This window comes from Bemisia tabaci, chromosome 9 (genome assembly GCF_918797505.1).
Source record: "Bemisia tabaci chromosome 9, PGI_BMITA_v3".
Taxonomy (NCBI): Eukaryota; Metazoa; Arthropoda; class Insecta; order Hemiptera; family Aleyrodidae; genus Bemisia; species Bemisia tabaci.
Genome location: NC_092801.1, coordinates 26,073,269 through 26,092,053, shown reverse-complemented (window position 1 = coordinate 26,092,053; position 18,785 = coordinate 26,073,269). Strand labels below are relative to the sequence as shown.

The 18,785-nt window shown below is 36.1% G+C and overlaps 2 protein-coding genes across 6 annotated transcripts in view; one reads left to right on the top strand and one right to left on the bottom strand.

Moving 5' to 3' along the window:
• Positions 1 to 32: 32 nt before the first annotated feature.
• On the bottom strand, positions 33 to 1,871 carry LOC109037665 (iron-sulfur cluster assembly 2 homolog, mitochondrial). Of its 3 annotated transcripts, none has more exons than XM_019052438.2 (3): positions 1,725 to 1,871; positions 840 to 1,037; positions 33 to 354 (listed from the first exon to the last, which is right to left on the bottom strand). In XM_019052438.2, the coding sequence occupies exons 1-3, from the start codon at positions 1,769 to 1,771 to the stop codon at positions 180 to 182; spliced, it is 420 nt and encodes a 139-aa protein (XP_018907983.2). In that variant the 5' UTR covers positions 1,772 to 1,871; the 3' UTR covers positions 33 to 179. The 3 variants fall into 3 exon arrangements, with proteins under 3 accessions (XP_018907983.2, XP_018907980.2, XP_018907982.2); XM_019052435.2 differs by lacking the exon at positions 1,725 to 1,871 and adding an exon at positions 1,567 to 1,682; XM_019052437.2 differs by lacking the exon at positions 1,725 to 1,871 and adding an exon at positions 1,327 to 1,518.
• Positions 1,872 to 2,046: 175 nt separating this feature from the next.
• Pkc98E (Protein kinase C) overlaps positions 2,047 to 18,785 on the top strand; it is a 31,045-nt gene continuing 14,306 nt past the window's right edge. For 2 of the 3 annotated variants that reach the window (XR_011900537.1, XM_019052431.2), the window contains exons 1-15: positions 2,047 to 2,603; positions 3,743 to 3,803; positions 5,072 to 5,237; positions 5,750 to 5,781; positions 7,026 to 7,096; positions 8,690 to 8,755; positions 9,281 to 9,425; positions 9,871 to 9,977; positions 10,399 to 10,588; positions 12,655 to 12,791; positions 13,942 to 14,067; positions 14,760 to 14,914; positions 16,276 to 16,414; positions 17,302 to 17,490; positions 18,329 to 18,475. Coding sequence is in view for 2 of the 3 variants with exons in the window: in XM_019052431.2 (XP_018907976.1) it covers positions 2,259 to 2,603; positions 3,743 to 3,803; positions 5,072 to 5,237; positions 5,750 to 5,781; positions 7,026 to 7,096; positions 8,690 to 8,755; positions 9,281 to 9,425; positions 9,871 to 9,977; positions 10,399 to 10,588; positions 12,655 to 12,791; positions 13,942 to 14,067; positions 14,760 to 14,914; positions 16,276 to 16,414; positions 17,302 to 17,490; positions 18,329 to 18,475 (2,076 nt within the window). In the remaining variant the exon portion in view is untranslated. The remainder of the gene's footprint in view (positions 2,604 to 3,742; positions 3,804 to 5,071; positions 5,238 to 5,749; positions 5,782 to 7,025; positions 7,097 to 8,689; positions 8,756 to 9,280; positions 9,426 to 9,870; positions 9,978 to 10,398; positions 10,589 to 12,654; positions 12,792 to 13,941; positions 14,068 to 14,759; positions 14,915 to 16,275; positions 16,415 to 17,301; positions 17,491 to 18,328; positions 18,476 to 18,785) is intronic. The other variant, XM_019052432.2, reaches the window with a different exon arrangement.

The window sequence follows — 18,785 nt, the reverse complement described above, 5'->3', positions numbered from 1 at the left end:
GAAAAAAAAGAGGCTTCAAAAAAGAACAAACATTTTTGGAAAAAACAAGATGATTCTTAAATAAGTAACAAACGGTAGGTATTTACAACTTTTCAGACAAAAATTAAATATTTACAACTAACTACAAGACAAAGATGAGGCGAAAATTCACTCATACAAAATGACTCAAAAACATATTTTCACACTTTTATTGAAAAAGAGGCACCGCAGGAACAGCCTTGGTCTGCCAGAGGGTTGTTAACGATCCTGAATGCCGAGCGAATCAGCTCTACTTGATAGTCTATCGTCGAACCTTTAACGTAGTTCAAAGAAACTTCGTCAATTACAACTGTGGCACCATCTTTTTGAAATATTCTGAAAATTTAGAGAAACAAGTGATAAATTAGCAGGCTTATATGCTTAGCTCAAGAATCCGTACAAATAGGTGATAAGAAGAACCTCTGTCACATTCGGGGTGATCCACAAGCCTTGCACCAATGGCACCAGGTATCGTTCTTGTAACTTCTGAGCAAATTGAGATATATACTTGAAATTTTATGAGTGCTCCTGGGACATTTGGGATCTCCCGAAATGTTGGAAAATAAAGCAATTCTTCTGTGACATAATTGACACTTTCGTAACGATAGTGGCTCTCAAGGGTGAAAAGTATGAAAAAGAACTTTTTGATTCATTCTTCTGAGGTTAACACATTGAGGAAAAAATTTCCTTCATTTCACCGTATGATAAATGATTGCCCTTGACTTTAATTGGTTTTTTAGTTTGATTCTAAGCAAACTTAAGTTGTTTGACACTAGATGAGTTCTGTTGTGAAATTTTCAAATACAGAAGTGCTAACATACCTATCTTCATTTGTAAAATTTTTCGGGTCCTCGAGGTCAAATTTGTACTGGAAACCTGAGCAACCACCTCCTTCAATGATTACTCTGAGAGCACTGCCATCTTTGGCGATTTCTTGTAATCTTTTCACGCAACTATCGCTTATGAGCAATTCAGACTTGGTTTCAGCTTTTGGAGCAACGCTGCTGAGGAATCTCAACCTGAGAAACAAAAAATTTTGGTTATTGGCTTGGTATTTTAAGTTTAAAACTGCAATATTATTATTTCTTAAGACGTTGACTAGTTTCTTTTCAATCTGAAAAATCTGAGCAATAATATTCATTGGTTTTCCTTTACGACATTAAAACCAAAGCGGAGATATTGAAACATCGCAGTTAAGATATATGTCATGCAACTTTCAAGAGCGTTATGTTGCTGAGGTGCAATGCAATTATAGAAATACCATGATGTCCAGGGCATTATTTTAAAAAAAATATTGAGAATACTTGCCGAGTGAACGGCCCATAGACGAGGCGCGAAGTGGGTAATAATGAAAAAATCATGCTGATGGGCAAATTAATAGAATGATGCAATACACAGAAATGATAGGGTAAATTTGGATGACATTCGCAAAGATCGATCGATGAGGGATGATACTGATCTGATGAATCAATAATAATAATTGGACTGTATCACTCATTCACTCAAGGGTAGGTAAGGGGTAAAAAGAGCATGATAATATCTGCTCACAACATTGGTGATAAGAGATTGGCAGGGCAGGTGCTCGGTTTACAGAGGGAAGATAGACCCATAGCGAAACTGTCACTCGAAAATTAGTGAATCAGACCGTGTGTGGTATGAATTTAAGAGCACCTCATTAAAATAATTAAAGTAAGAGATATATTTACCCTGTAAATAGAGATTTGCGCAGAAACATCGCTCTGATAACAGACATGATGTCTGCCACCTCTGGAATGACGAAACATGTAAACAAACTTGGGAAACTCACTTTGAACAATGCCGACCCGATGTTTTTGATTGATGACGACACAAATAGACTTTTAAAAATTCATTCTAATTTTTCATGTCTGCATTAAAAGAATTTTATCCAATTAAAGAAAGTTCACCTTCTAAAAGCGAATATATTGGCAAAAGTTAAGCCGCCTTATCACAACAATTTTGTTCAACAGTTTACCAATTTGGAAATAAAGCTCGTCAACAATGCATTGTGGGTCTTCGTATTCTTGTGTGTATCATTCTCTGCACTGACAGATACTTATCCGAATAACTAGATCGACCTTATTTCAGTAATTTTAGTGATATCCATTCTTTTAGTGCGAATATTTTAAGTCTAGTGCATTTTTCACGTCATGGCAACCCTAGCGTACAAAGTTTTGGTGCTTTCAAGTAATTTTTGCTAAGTGTTTCGGTTAATTTCGCCAATGTTTACTGGAACGGTACGATTAAAAATATGCGAGGCTTGTGGGTTGAGGCCTACAGATTTTCAAAAGCGTCACTCCATCAGCTTTGGGAAGACCGAGGAACAGTTGATCGACCCGTATGTAGCCATCAACGTAGACGAGACCTATTTGGATCGAACCACGATCAAAACCAAAACGTTCGACCCCGTTTGGAATGAGTTATTCGTGCATGAAGTCCACAAAGCCAAGACCATAGGGTTGACAGTGTTCCATGATGCTGCCATCCCACCAGATGATTTCGTCGCCAATTGCGCTATTTCCTTCGCTAAACTCGGAGATATGGTCAAGGAAACTCCTGATTTTTGGGTAGGTTCACTCTATCACCTCTCTCCATCCACCCCTGATAAGTTCCCTCGATCCGAAGCCCCAAGTCCTGACCAAGTTTTGTCTCCGTTAAATCTTTCTCTACCCGAGGAATCATCCACAAACATAAGTAATGTGGGTCACTTTGACTTAAAAAACATGACGTTCTCAATTTCTGTTCTGGATTCCTTATGATCTCTCGCTTCGTGGAGACTGTCGACTGTGTTCTGAAATGTCATCCAATCAGCTGATCAAAGCAATTTTACTTGAATGCACTCTAATGGATCGTAAAGTATTGATATATCAGACTTGTTTTGAATTAATTGTTTACTCACAATTTCGTCATTAAGTTGAATGTCAGGTAACGTACTCTATTTGGAATGTTTTGAGAGGTCTCCGGTAGTTGACCTATTTCTGCTCCTTACTGGGGCAAGTGCATTAGACTTGCGACAAACCTCTCATGCATCTTTTCCTTTACTGAGTAGAGCTTTTTAAGCTTTGATATTTGTCTATTGACTCTTGAACCTTGCCCTAAGTATTACTTTTCACCTCATAGGAAGGCTGTCTCAGTATCTCATGATTACTTCCGCCTTTTGTATCTATCTAATGAGCGCAATGTTTTACTTGCGATTGTTTACAATTACTTATGCCTACCTCAGGCGAATCCTATTATGTGGCGGCAGTAAAACTTGAAAATCTTAAATCTTGCTTCATGGCAATGCAAAATTTCCTTTTAATTTCAAGGGGAAACAGGCATTTTTATTTCTTAATTTCCCGTGATTTTTCTTCCTCTTACTTATGTAAGTTGTGCGTAAAACTTCCTTTAAAAACAAAGACAAAAAGAAAAAAAGTAATGGAGTTTTCAGATTTTTCAATTCCCACCCTCAGTAATGCTATCGTTACAGCTAAAGATTTTCAATGTTTGGTAATCGTTTTTCAAAACAGAGAACACTCAGGATGAAACTTGTGAAGTCATGCAGCAGAAGAAAGATTCAATTTTCAAAAAACCAAAAAATGCATCGGTACAAATATGTAACATCATGCCACAGAGAGTTAAGTTGTTATTGTAATCATGTTGCCAAATCTGCTCTCATGTAAATGGAAAAGAAAGAAAAATATTAAACTTTCTCTTGTATTTTTAGGTTGATCTTGAACCTCATGGTAGGATACATTTGGTTGTGGATCTGCTTCACGAAACGGAAGGTAAGCATCTTGTAAATTTGCTGATGTTTTGTTCTTTTTTTGGTTGTGGGGAAGGGGGGAGGGAAGAGGGTTCATTGCATGTTTCAAATAAAATATCATTCCACTCCAGGTAAGATTAGAAATTAACAAATCTCCTAATACACATAAGTAAGTAATGTGAAATGTAATTCATTTGGTCTCAAGGTGTCTGTAATCCCTAGTAGCACAAAACATACAATTTAGAAAACAGTACATCGTATATAAAACCTCTTAAAAAAGTTGTTAAACAGACCAAAAAAGAAATGCATACTTAATATGGAAAAGAGAAGTAGCAAAATAGACCAAAAGAAATATATATATACATATGCAGAGAGATGCAGTATCTTTTACAAGAACAATGCATAATAATTATGAATTACCTGTTTTTATATCTATGATCATACTTTGTTTACGTAAAATTCTTGAACTCGGACTATTTACAACTTCTTCACAAGATCTTTTACTTACTACAACTTTCAAACTCGTTTGAAATACCAGCTTTACTTTTTCTTTCAGAGTTATTTTATGAGGTCTGCTACCAGGTATTATGAAAGTTAGAAGAAGATTTTAAAGTAATTTGAAAAGTAAGCACAACACAATATCAGCTGTGTGCTCATTCTGTAATTTTTATTTGAGAGGCACTAATTAGACACGAAAATCGATTTGAAAACTCGTTTTGTTCAAGAGAGCACTTGAGATTTTGTCTCATCATCCTCTCTTATGTAGGCACTTCACTCAAGTTCCTCTTTCTTTTTTTTAGCCAAATTACGTACAATAAAATCCGAATCAATCACATGTTATCCTTCATTCGCAAGAGTTGTTCGTTTTGATTCAATGTGTACAGTTTTCCAGTCTCCTCTCAGCTATTATTCAATCTCTTTTCATCTCTTTTAATAAATAAGTACCTAGATAAGAACATAATTTAATGAAGTATCATGTTTGAAATGGATGTCTACTACTGCTGGAAATAATTTTAAAGAGAGCATCATAGTATCTGATTTTTTTCATTTTTCATTTCATGTAGATTTGAAATAGGTAGTCATACAAATTGTCAAGTTCTGCCAATAAGTGAGAAATTATTTTTTTACTAGTTTGTGAAATACATGATCTCCTCTTGTTAGTCGAATTGCAACTAATTAATATCATTGTTACAAGGGCTGTGTCCCAATAAAAATAAAAGACCTGCCTAGTCCTTGTTTTTGCTCTGCTGAGGGAAGTAGCTCCATCTGATTGACGTTTTTCTTTTTCAGAAAATCGAGACCAGCGCAAGCCTAAGGAGTTCAAAGAACGTAATCAAGGCTTCAGGAGAGGTCGTGGTGCCATGCGTAGAAAGGTGCATCAAGTCAACGGCCACAAGTTCATGGCTTTGTTCCTACCCCAACCAACATTCTGCTCTCACTGTCGTTTCTTTATTTGGTATGTATTCCTTCTTTACTGTTCACCCATTCTAAAGTTACCCTAGAATGAATCCGTTACGCCTATGAGATACAAGAAATTGAAAGGACTTTTTAAAAGCATATTGGGCACATCATAAGTCTAAAATCCATTCTGTGATGTACAACTTGAGTAGTCTGTATTACACATTTTCTAGAACCCTTTGTCCAAGCATACTCTTTCCTCAGTCCCTGGTGACCAAGTTTTCCAGGAGTGAGTTACAAAAATATTTTACCTAATCACTGCTCTGCTGAGAAAGCGCATGTCGCATGGGATGTAAAGTTTCAGCTTCCCCTTTTACAAAACCTGTTAGCACTTCTAATAAAACGAGCTCTTTATCATGTCTGTTTTTAAGTGATTGATACTTTCACTTTATGTTTGGCAGTGAACAAGTTAAAAGCTGGTAACTGCTGTTATTTCAACAATTTTTATCGTAAATATAACCATTTTCTGTCTTTATGTTTCTAATTTTTTGTCTGTTTCATTTTTCACAGGGGTATAGGTAAACAAGGTTACCAGTGCCAAGGTGAGTCCAATTCACATTGTCATTTTGAATTTTTTATGAATATTCAATAAACCATGATCTCAGAATCAATTTCCATGATAATTAGGTATAAATTTTTAAATTCAAAGAAGAAAAAAAAATACTAACTATCAGCAAATAATTTTACTTAGGTACCCAAGAAAATCAAGAAGAATATTTTTCCTCTAGATTTTTGACCACTTCACTTTCCATATCAATAAAACAAAAGTCCCAAAATACAATACTGCAATGATAGAAAGCAAATATCAAATGTGAAGTGGCTTTTTCATTCAACTCGCATTTTTCTGTCAGAAAATTATACTTGGGCTTATCACTTAGTACTTTTTATATCTTCCAGAACTCATCCTGAATTTTTTACTGCTCTTTTTCATCCGATTTTTTGCTCATTGAAGGTAACTCTGAAATTGAATCCTCAGACTCATATTCAAGACAGCAGTATCTGTGTTATTTACCTACCTTGGTACATTCCTGAGACATAAATGAACGATTGCATTTAGTTTTTTGAAGGATGGCTTGAAAAAAAGATTATCGTATGAAACAAATAAAAACAAATTGAATAAGACCTCAGCCAACATCTTGTTTCAAAATGTTCTTCGGATGAATCTTCAGCGATTTGTAGTGAGCGATTTCTCCATGCAAGGGCCAGCACTGCCAAGTTATGATTTTTGTGATTATGTTGATAGAGTTTTTTACAGCGTACCATGAGTTCTCAAGTTGGTGCGAGAATTAAGAAGAGTTCTTCCAAAATTGAAATGTCATAAATTGTAGCTAAAACATTTTTCTTCCCATCAAGATCATAATGAATAAGATGTATAATTTCTAAAGATCTGAAACTTGATCTCAAAATAAAAATAGGGTCAGGTGAAATAACCCTGATAGGACCAACACATAGTAATCACTCTCAGCAGTTGCAGATATCCCTTTTACACAGCAATCCATCTCTCTCGCTTTGATAGGTATTCCAAAAACGGAACTGGGATAAATTTTCAAGATTTTACTATTGATTTTACAAATCTCGTTTTTATTTTTACTTATTTTAGACTTGTGCTACTAGAACTTATGAGTCTTAGAATATCTTGAATCTTATGTGTTTTCAAAATAATCGCTTATTTTGGAGCTAGATTTCAGCAGTGCAACATGGTGATTTTTTTTTATGCTGAAGATTCACCGCACACTACACTTAGATTCAAAATAGGGTGCCAATTCAATGTTTTTCTCTTTTACAGTTTGTACTCTAGTAACTCACAAACGTTGTCATGAGTCTGTCCTAACCAAGTGTCCAGGAATGAAAGATGAGGTATGAAGTAATCTCTGAACTTTTTATTTGTGCGCAATGAGAATTTCTCTGTTCTACTTTTCCATCTTTCCTCTCATTTTTATTATTTCTTTATTTTTTTTTCAGTAATGGCTTTTTGTGTGTCAATATTCCTTTTGAAATATGGTCTATACATTTGAACTCACGTCTTTTGCACAAAGACTCGTCAATAGCATTCATCACAGGTGTTTCAGGCATATTAATGGAAGAGTTTGAAAGAGAATGTAGCAAATCAGGGTTGAAAATAGTTTTCAGTTCGAAAGTTCTGAAATGTTACAATTTTACTCAGAATCTCTCTGTTTAGGGAAGTTGCTTGTGTTGCAGACCCTTAGTCCAATAGATTGAAGGACTATTTTGATCACTCGACTCTGCCTTTTTTCATTACATGGGCCATTGCATGAACTACTTTGAGAATGGTTTGAGAAAAAATCTTATTCAAGCAATAGAGAATTTGCACAACATACTTGTATTGGATGTCCTTACAAGGGGAACTTCCCAAGCTGCCGCCTCCAATAGGGCTGAAAAAATTCTAATTGAAGAAGTTATTGATCATTTATTAATTTGTTTTTGGTGATGGAATTGATGTTTTAAGTTCCAACGTCTTAAATGTGATTTGATGTGAAGTGCTGTTGCTGAAAATGTGTAACAATATAAAATTTGATAGTAAAAAGTAGTCACCTTGTCCGGGGACCGAACCCGGGACCGCCCGCTTATGAGGCAAGCGCTCTACCGCAGAGCCACCGCCCGATGTAGGAAGAGTGCTGCTACGCACGGGTCCAATGGATTCATCCGAAGAGTTAGTACAAATTTTCTCAGCCCGATCGGAGGCGGCAGCTTGGGAAGTTTCCGTTGTTTGTGAGCTACGCTTGCATTATTTTTCATAATTTTTCATGTCATGGAGAATTAAAGAAAAATAGATTTAAAATTGAGAAAATGTACCCCCTTGCAACGTCATTAGACAGCATCTCCCATCTAACACATGTATTTTAGCAGATTAGGTCATTTCATCATATCTTCTCCAAGAATTGTTAGATTTAGAGACCAAGGGAATTCTTGTGTTCAGTCCACGCTGTATTTTCCACTTAATTTCGGTCCCCTGTAAACTCTGTCTTATCTTCTAAGTTGGAAAAAAAAGAAGAAAAGAAAAACATGATAATAGTGGAACGCACTTTAGTTAATCAAGCAATCCTCGAGGCAAGCGCAAACAGATTCCATGTCAAAGCATTCTTCATTTTAATAAAATGCATACTTTTACAACCAAAAATGTGATCTTTTGGATGGAACAGATATTAAGAATAATTCTGTTCATAACCTCCACAGGTCATACCTCATAGTGTCAGTATTTATTTATTTCAACATGACGTCTAAAGTCTAATTACTCCATAGATTTTGTATCTTGTCAATACTCTCAGCTCCTGTTTAAAAAAAACGAACCGAGAGGTTAAAAAATTGCTCCTTTGATTTTAAAGCTTCCTGTTCAGTTGTTTTATTTTTCATTTTTGCCTGTTCACCGTTTCTTTGGTTTGTGCCTCTGTTTGTTTCATTTCATTTTTGTTTTTTTGATTTTTTCCCAAGACCCCGAAGATAATTGGAGGGCGAAAATCACTCCATAGGCAATTACCAGAACCCCCTGTCCTTAAGGTTAGAAGAGTTTTAAAGATAATTAACTTGGGGCTATTATTTTCACTGGTGTCGGAGGTGCTGGATCTCTATTTTCACTTTTTTTATGTAAACTCTTACTTTTTTGTTCTGTTTTTGTGCTTTATTTTCCATGCCTAAGTTTTCTTTTTATTTTTGTCTTCTAATTTCGTGTAATACAATTTCTTGCACTTTTAAGCACAGTTCCTGTCAGTGAAATATTATGATGAAATCATCAGTTTTCATTTTACTTCCTTGAAATACGAAATTTTGGCGTTCAGAGTCTATCATTTATAGAGACGCACATAGAAAGCTTTTTCTCCCCTTAGAAATGCTCTCTTGAACTTTTTAATAGACTTTTTCGTTTTGTAACAAATTTTTTCACCCGATAAACGACACGACAAAACCCTGCAAAAATTCCTTGCTACTGCCCCATTATGGCCATCTCTAGGTTTTTGGATCATTCGATCAAATTTGATTGCTTTTTATCATTTTTACCTTTATTTTATAATTTGGGTAATTTTTCAGTCTTCTCAATCAGCGGCCTCCTCCCAGAGATTTGGCGTTAATGTTCCACACATGTTTGAAAGTCATACCTACAAGCTGCTAACATTTTGTGATCATTGTGGTTCGTTGCTCTACGGATTTTATAAGCAAGGACTTCAGTGTACAGGTAATGCTATCTCTCATGTACCTGTAGGTACCATATGCTAAGTTGAAATGATGAGTTGGTCGTTGATAAAAAATAAACCATAACCATAAATCACCTAGGAGAAAAAATGTAAAATATTTTTGAACCTCCTCATGTTGTATTTTAAGGTTTATTTTCTTCCTAGTAGTAGGAGTCTTGGTTAATGAACTTTTGAAGGTTAGAAGTTTTTTGCTTCTTCAGGTTCAAAATGATCTCAATTTCCAATATCAATGATCTCAATTGCTCAATTTCCCGTGCACTAAAAGTCTTGAGCTTCATGTGTGTCAATATTCATTGTTTTTTCAAGGAAGCTCATCAACATCGCTGTTTTGCAAAGAACAGATTTTCCAGAGAGATATATTTGATTGTAGAATTTTCTTTTAATATTATTAGTATTGCTAACATTGTCGTTTTTTTTATTTTTCAGTTTGTAAATTTAACGTTCACCGACGATGTCAAAAAAACGTAGCAAATAACTGTGGTATAAATTCTAAAGAGCTGGCTGAAGCCTTGTCTAATCTTGGAGTTTTAAAGGTAAAGTGTTTTGTTTTTCCAAGAAAGTACCATAAATCTGATTTTAGAAAATTACTTAATCAGTGCATCCCACTGGGGTGACAAGAGTTCTTAAAAACCAGGAATTGTAAGAGTTATTCATCAGGTCAGAGAAAGAAGAGAAAAGTTAGGGAATTTATGAAAAAGACCGGAAATTAGAAAAATCTTGAAACTTGAACTCTGTTAAAGATCAGCAATATCCTCACAATCAAACTGAGTCTCAGTTAGAAAAATAATTGTATAAAAATAGCATTTTACTTGAAATTTTGATGAGAAAATGTATTTCGATACTTAAATTAGCACCTTTTCCAGAGGTCCATTACTCCTTAAATTCTAAATTTGATGCGCTTCCTGCTGTAAATATTTATTACTTACAATTCATCTCCTTTTTTTCTGCCCCTAGGTCTCCGGTGGTGGCGGAGTGGCGAATACTTCTGCCCTGAACTTCCAGGGAGGGGCAAGTGGACCTGCAGGCGCCGGAGCTGTTCCTGTAGGATCATCAAGCTCAGCTGCTTCGGGCGATGGTGAGGCAGGTAGTGATTCTGAACCATTGAAGCCTTCCGACGATAAGAAGAAAGGTGATTCAGACCGAGGTAAAGAAAACTCACATCGATTTTTATTTCCTAATTTTTTTTTTACAAATCATGTCACTAACCCAAGAAGCAGTGATCGAAAAAATAGAGATTTTATCAGGATTATATCGGTGACAATTTATTGCGATATTATCGAATAAAAAATTGCGATTTATGGCAATTAAATTTATATGTATCGCAATTTTTTGTTCGATAAAATTGTGATCAATTTTTTTCCATAAAATCTAAATTAAATCGCCATATATCGCGATTTATGTTTTGATAATATCGTGATAAATTGCCGGGCGATAATACCGCGATTTTATTGCAACAAGATCGAGGATAATCGCTCAGATGTTGATGATCCTAGCAATCTAAACAGATTTTCTCCTGTTCAAATAGAATCATGCATAAACTGAGTGAAGATGCATCGTGAGCAGACATTTTTAAGGATACAATCTTATAATGATCCCAGTTTTCACATTTTTGAGTTTAATAATGAAGTATTTTAACAGTAAAGATATGTTATTAAAAAATAAAGACGTGCACAATTGGACGTATTTCTATCAAACGGACCTAAACGCCATAGGATGAGAAAGGTAGAGGGGGGCTTGGATTGGTGGCGGAATCTGATGTCCGGCTTATTCCGTCCTACACTCGCAATGCTTTTCCATGGCGCTTAGGTCTGTTTGACAGAACGTGCTATCTGACATTCTAAATTCCTCAAAAGGAACTCAAATTGGCGCTTAGTTCCGTTTGATAGAAATACGTCCAATTATAATGCCAGGAACATAGAAGAAGTGAGAAAAATAGGCAGAAAAGAAAGCAAAAAGAATTCCATTATGGCAGAAGGTCAAAAAAATTTCAAGAAATTACCAAAGGAAATCAAAGAAACAGCCAACTGCAAAGTTTTTTGCAAGTCAGTTCCAAAACATTTGATTGTCCAAGTAATTTATTCACCAGGTGGATTCTGAAATAGGTCTCCATCAACATTTTCAATTTATTGTTATATTCTATTGTTATTTCCTATGATTTATGAGAGATCCTGTACAAGCCCTATCTGGGATGTCTATGTGTACAACGAAATGAATAAATAAATAATGTCAATACTCATTTGCGTGCAAATTGATATTGATATTGTGGATGCATTTTCCTGGCTCGACTCTCCAGCATCCTCAACAGGACTCAAACAGTGGCTCTGAGGATGTCAAAGAGTAGAACCAGCAAAACGCGTCCTCAAACTTGATATCAATTTACGTTCACGTAGGTATTCATGTTGGTTTTGAACTTTTCCTTGTGCAGTTCTCCATAATCTGTTTACTGACTAAACTTTTGTCTCCGTAGACCCAGAGTTTCAAGCTACCTGCGGACTTTTCTATTGGGGGTAAAATTGAAAAAAAAATGAAAAATACCCACCATAACCACAGGCAGTTGTAGCCTTTTTAGGCTGGGTCAATAATTTGACTGGAGTAGAATTTTTTTTACTTTGTTCTTATTACACGACAGCTAAGGAAAAGGCAAAAGTTGGACTTGTGTAGAAATCTTATTTTTAGAGCATTTAAATTAGAAACCTCCACTGAATTCGATGACATCAAATCGACATCATTGCTGTAGAAAGTAGCTTTTATCGTGAAGTGGACGTATTTTTGCCAAACGGAACGAAAGATGAGTGAGAAAGATGGGGTGTGCTCTAGAAAGCTACATAAGAAACAATGTTCAATTGTACATGATTCCCTTTAGAGACTTGGAAAAGTGAGATTGCACATTCTGTCAAATGGAACTGTATGCCAACTGAATGCTGCACTCATGAGCCATGGGCATGGAAAAGAGCGTTTTGAACAGGGCTCATGAGTTAATGCCAACCAAGGGCAACAACAAAGATGTCTTCAGTGCTGCTGACGTCACACAATTCCCATTCATTCTCATGTCCCTGGACTAACGAGCACACCCCTTCTTTCCCTTCTATCTCTTGTTCCGTTTGGCAGAAATACGTCCAAATGTAAAGTTCTCTTCATTATCTGTAGCTGTAAATTGAAACAAGTGTTTTATGTCTTATTTTATCTCTTGTTTTTCCTAATAACTTTCAGGTAAAGGTCCAGACAGAGATAGGGAAAAGAAATTTGGCTTGGAAGACTTCCATTTCCTAAAAGTTCTCGGTAAAGGTAGTTTTGGCAAAGTAATGCTAGCAGAGAAGAAAACTAGTGGAGAAGTATTTGCTGTTAAGGTAAGTTTCAACCAATTGTATTCATGTTAATTGCCTTTATTTTACATCCTCTCACTTAATCAATGTGAGACATCAGCGGCTCTTTCTCTGTGCTGTTTAGTTTTTCTAAACATTTGTGAAAACATACTAAAGTCTGTGAACAATTACTGGAAAATGTGAGAAACACATCAATACATACCTGGGGGTATTTTGACCCGAGAATAACGAATTCAACGTTAGATTTTTAAACAAACCCTAATTTTTCAAAATGGCCGCCGATTAAAGTTCAAAATGGTCAACAATTGGCAACCTCGACTTTTTGCCGATAGATTCGCCTCAAACTCGGTGTTTGAGGGTATCTGGGTGGGAAACAAACGAATTCGACGTTATTTCACCGAGTTTCAGGCGAATATATCGGCAAAAAGTCGAGGTTGCCAATTGTTGACCATTTTGAACTTTAATCGGCGGCCATTTTGAAAAATTAGGGTTTGTTTAAAAATCTAACGTTGAATTCGTTATTCTCGGGTCAAAATACCCCCAGATACCGAATTTCAGGTGAATCCATTGGCAAAAAAATCGAGTTTGTCAAATTTTCGGCCTTTTTGAGCCTAAACGGGTCGCCATTTTGAAAAATTAGGGTTTTTTTTGAAAATCTAACGTTAAATTCGTTTTTCTCGTGCCAAAATACCCCCAGATACCGAGTTTCAAGCAAATCCATGTGCAAATAACAGAGGTGCCAATTTTCGGCCATTTGGAACTTTGACCGGCCGCCATTTTGAAACGGTTTGAGATAATGACTTCCGGTTTGCGCGAAAAATTTTCTTTTTTTATGCTCTTTCGAACGAGGTATCACAAAAGGGGTCTTCTCATTTGAAAATTAAAAGTTAGGGTCCGTAACCCCCCCAAAATGGGGCCCCCAAAATTTTGGGGAGGGGTCAAAAAGTAGCTCCCTTTGATCTAGGAACACCCTCCAAGTTTCAAATCTCTACCTCAATTAGGTCAAAAGTTAGAGGGGGGGGAGGGGACTTTACGAACACCCTGTACATATTCTGGAATTTTTATGTTCACATTTCTGATGTTTTGAAAGTATACCTATTTTGAGTAAGTTCTGTTGTCCAGAATGTTGAATGGCAAATCTTATTGAAATTTTCATCTTATTTTTCTGTTACAGGTGCTAAAGAAAGATGTGATAATTCAAGATGAAGATGTAGATTGTACCATGACTGAAAAACGTATTTTGGCATTAGCTGCCAATCATCCGTTCCTGACTGCCCTCCATTCTTGTTTTCAAACAGAGGTAGGTTTTATTTATTTTATAGCTAGCCGCCCACCATCAATTTGCTCCAAGATATCCATTTGAAAAAAGGATCTTTTGAGTCTTGAAAGCTCTTCTAAAGAATTTACTTGTTGAATCCCCTCCCGAGCACATGATTTGCAATTTAAACAAACCTCCATAAAGTTTTGTCAGAAATACAACATAGCGTCTGTGGGCTGATTATTGACATCTGTGGATAATGCTATAGACAAAGTTAAGTCAAAGATAGTCAAAGAAGACACGGGGAGTATGGAACAGTCCTATTTGTTGAAATGGGTGGTTCCCATAGGCTAAGGGAGGAAATTATTGACTAACTAAAGGGTCTTTAGTGGGATGCCATTAGCAAGTCCACTAGATCTACTTTGTCCATTGCCCACCCGCTTCCACCTATAGAATCCCTCCATATCCCTTTTGTCTTCTTTGTCTAAAGCTTTGTCTATTTTTTTCAATAATCGGTCTGCTGCTCTGGCCTAAAATCGAGTTTAAAGCAGACTCAAGGCTTTCAAAACCTTCTAATTACTGGAGGGTCATAATCGCTCTCCTGCAAAATTGTCCTTTTTCTTCTAAGTTTCTATTTCTAGGAATGGTAATCATGGTGATTTTCACAGCTCAAAAATAAGGAACTAAAAATCCCTCATTTCCCCTTTTTTACATGCTCTAATTTTTCTTCTCAGGATCGGCTGTTTTTCGTTATGGAATATGTCAATGGTGGTGATTTAATGTTTCAAATTCAACGGGCCCGCAAGTTTGATGAACCTCGAGCTCGGTTTTACGCAGCAGAAGTTACCTTAGCTTTACAATTTTTACATGGTCATGGCGTAATTTACAGGTAAGAATTCATTCTGTCTAACTTCAAATTAGAAGCGAACCCTTCAAAGAGTCTGTTTCTTGTGAGAGATACAGCCTTGTGAACAATCAGGTACAATGAACCACTAGACAAGGTACGGAATAAAGGATTCTGACACATGTTCCTTAACCAAAATTTCACGCAGAAAACGATTCACGCAATGAAAATGACTGAAACCAATTCCTAACGAAGATATTAACGTTTTTATTTCACATTGGTTACAAGGAATTTGATCTGCCCGCTCACAAGAAACTCAAAGCTCTACTTGAGTCAAATCGCGCACTACAACGATTTCAGCAATCTTCTCAATCAAGCAATGTTCATTTCCCACCATGTGTTTTTCAAACTATAAGCAATTTGCTATAGCTGAGCCAAAGCGTCAAGATTGAGGTTGCCAGATTTTTATATCGCAGAGACTGTTATGATAAACGTTTAGCGTGCGATGTGAATCACGTAGAGCATTGAGTTTTCATGAGTGGGTGGTTTGAATTCACGAATCAAAAATTATTGAATATCTTCGTAAGGAATTGATTTTGGTAATTTTCGTTGTGCGCATTGTGTTCTACTTGAAATTTTGGTTAAGAAGCATTTATCAGAATGCTGAAATTCGTACCTTGTCTAGTGGTTCATTGTGTAAATAGCACAAAGGGCTCATCAAAAAAGTTTGAAATAAACTCCTTTGTGCGTAATCTGTATAGTTTTTAAGATGTTGTTTCGAATTGTCTGTGTTTGCGGGCAGTTTTTTTAGTGGCTGAAAATCAAGTTTTCCCAGAGAGAGACGCAAGCAAAGGTAACCTAAATAAACAATGGTCTTGCAAACTTCTCATCAAGTATGATTTCAATCGTTTTCAAGCATTTGTATCTTTTTCCATTACTTTGTGTCGCAAAAACAGTAGCTTTAATTCAATGAAAAAATTCGAAACAAGGAAAGTTTGTAGCAATTTGCAAGATTATTGGTTTATTTACATTAGATTAAGTCTTCTCACATGTCTCTCTGGGCAAATTTGAATGTTTGCCACTAAGAAAAACTACCTGTAGACGCAGGAAATTTGATAAAGAGTGATACAAGCTATTTAAATTGTTTGCTATGCAGCGGATTTCAGACTTCTCTGATGTGCTCATCACGAGTTTTCAGCAACTTTTTATTTGAAGATAGTCTGTTTACTTGGCTGTGCCCTCTGCCCAAATATAAGTCCAAATCCTCTCGTGCAATTTTTTTTTTCTTTTTTTGTTAGTACATAGCCAAATTTTGAATCACTAGTTCCTAATCTTTGACCAGGCTTTAAAGAGTCTCTCACATGTTGCTTCTATTTTATACCATTCTGTATTTTGATTTTTCACAGGGATCTGAAATTAGACAACATTTTACTGGATAACGAGGGTCATTGTAAGCTAGCTGATTTTGGAATGTGCAAAGAAGGCATCTGTAATGGCGTTTTAACAACCACATTTTGCGGAACGCCCGATTACATAGCTCCTGAAGTGAGTTTAGCTCTTTTCGTTGGCTTCAATGGTTCCTTCTCTCATGATTCTCTGTCATAGATACCTAAATGGGTGACTTTCAACTAATTTGTCTCTAATTTTCAACTGGTTTGCATGATAAATGAACCTGTCAGTGCACATAAACAAAAAAAAGAAAAATTGATTTTATGGGCCAAGGTATGACAAGGTATGAGTTAAAGTACCACATAACATGTTTCTTCATCAAAACTTCATGACGACAACGAATTGTACAATTAGAGCCCGGGGAATCACCTCCTAAACAAGATACAGATGTTCACAATTAATAGTTGTTAAATAGCAAACATGTAAATGACGTCTCATTTGTATGATCCAACTTCCATTTGATCTGTGTTGGAAACACTTGTTAATATTTTGTTCAGGAGTTGGTTTTCGAACTTCCCATGTATGTGAAAAGTTCTCTACTTAAGATTTTGAAGAGGATAAATTTGACAATATCTTCCACTGCAGATCTTGGCTGGTTGCCTATTGTTTTATTAATCCATAGAAAAATCAGCAGAATTCAAAATTCCATCGAAAATGACTGACACAGTGACACCATATCTTACAACAATTTACAATACTGATTTAAATAATTTGGAGTGATTCATATTGACAGTGAAACTACAGAAATGCAAACCACAGTTTGAAGTATTGCAGATTTCCCGTCATAGGTACTGCATTTTACTTTTGAGAAAAGTACTTATAAAGGTGAAAGGAATTTCGTAGCACTGAAACTGAGAAGTATTTTTTTCACACCTAAGTCCTCAATGCAAAGAGTTCTGACTCAGTTAAGAATTTTCAACAACCTTGAAATCTTTATTGACTAAAGATTGTCTTCTAACAATTTTTCATTTATTTTTGTTCAGATATTGCAAGAACTCGAATATGGACCGAGCGTGGACTGGTGGGCGTTGGGTGTCCTCATGTATGAAATGATGGCAGGCCAACCGCCATTTGAAGCTGATAATGAGGATGATTTATTCGATTCAATCCTTCGTGATGATGTTCTGTACCCAGTGTGGTTGTCCAAGGAAGCCATTTCAATTCTTAAAGGGGTATGTAACTCATTTACTACTTATTTGGATCATAACTGAACGGTCTTGATCTCAAAGGGTGTTGCAACAGATAGTATGGAAGGTCAGAGGCCTGACTTAATGCCAAGATATTGAAACAGAGGCCCTTGCTCGCTGGCAACATACGCAACTACTATTTTCTATTGTTTTCCAGTGACTAGTGGCAGGTATGGTGCTGTCGGACCACCTCCTTGCAGGCAATTTTTCATACATCGTCTGTCTGCAACTGTTGCTTAGCTAATGAGTGCAGTAGTATGGGGAATCCCGCTTGCCGCACACTTTCGCACTAACATACGCAACTTTTTGCTTACGGCTTCTTTTCTGTTTCAATTCTTCCTTATCCAGTCGGGCCTCTAACCTTCTACACTCTCTGTGTTGCAATGAAATGTTATCTACTAAATGGCTAAAGATTCTTTCTTATTTTTTGGATCGCCTTTTCTAGATAAAAGATGACCTGATTAGAAATGCAGATACTATAAGAATTTATTCTTTTGGCTCTAATGAAACTTTTATGCCGTACATCATTTTTTCCCTTCTACCATTTTAAGGAGCAGGCCTCTCTAAGTTTAATGAGAAAAATAACAATTTTTAAGTATTCGTAACGCTTATCAATGATCAGATATCAGTTATTAATAATCTAATTCTTTAAAAGCTGTCCTCTGGCAGTAAGATCTCAAATGGCACAGTGGTGGAATAGCAGAAATTCTATCCTGAATTCTAACCGGCCTGAATTTTTAGGTCTTTCAAAATTTTGAAGTCCTCGACTCTTTTTGACTTGTGCTGTCATTAACTTGAATGCCATTTCTGTTTTTTTGTTCAGTTTATGACAAAGAATCCAGCTAAGCGTCTCGGTTGTGTCGCATCTGAAGGAGGTGATGCTGCCATTAGAAATCATCCATTTTTCAAAGATGTTGATTGGGAGGCTCTAGAAAATAGAAACGTTAAACCTCCATTCAAGCCAAAAATTGTAAGTTTAATATTCTTTCACGGTGCACCTTTTTTCTACCTCTGCCGTTTGTAATTTTACAAGGGAATGGTCCCAAATCCACTTCTCAAAAGTGACCATACGTGTTCTTACAGGAGAAGCTAATAGTTAATTTTCTGGTAGCTATTATTCTTTGCTATATCATAGTTGATAACTTTTACCGCAATTTTTCGACGACTCATTGTTGGGACTTAAAGATTTCGCTGGTTTTACTTTTGTTGCAAAGATTGTAAGATGAAAGGAAGCGTTTTATAAAAATTTCGATCATTTTACTAAAAAAAGAAGTGTGTCT

What these genes read in the sequence shown, in the direction of transcription:
- LOC109037665 (XM_019052435.2), bottom strand. Translation starts at nt 1,628, where the DNA reads ATGGGTCTATCTTCCCTCTGTAAACCGAGCACCTGCCCTGCCAATCTC. An exon ending in AATCTCTTATCACCAATGTT is followed by an intron (nt 1,038 to 1,566) that starts GTGAGCAGATAT and finishes TTTGTTTCTCAG; the next exon opens with GTTGAGATTCCTCAGCAGCG. An exon ending in AATTTTACAAATGAAGATAG is followed by an intron (nt 355 to 839) that starts GTATGTTAGCAC and finishes CTAAATTTTCAG; the next exon opens with AATATTTCAAAAAGATGGTG.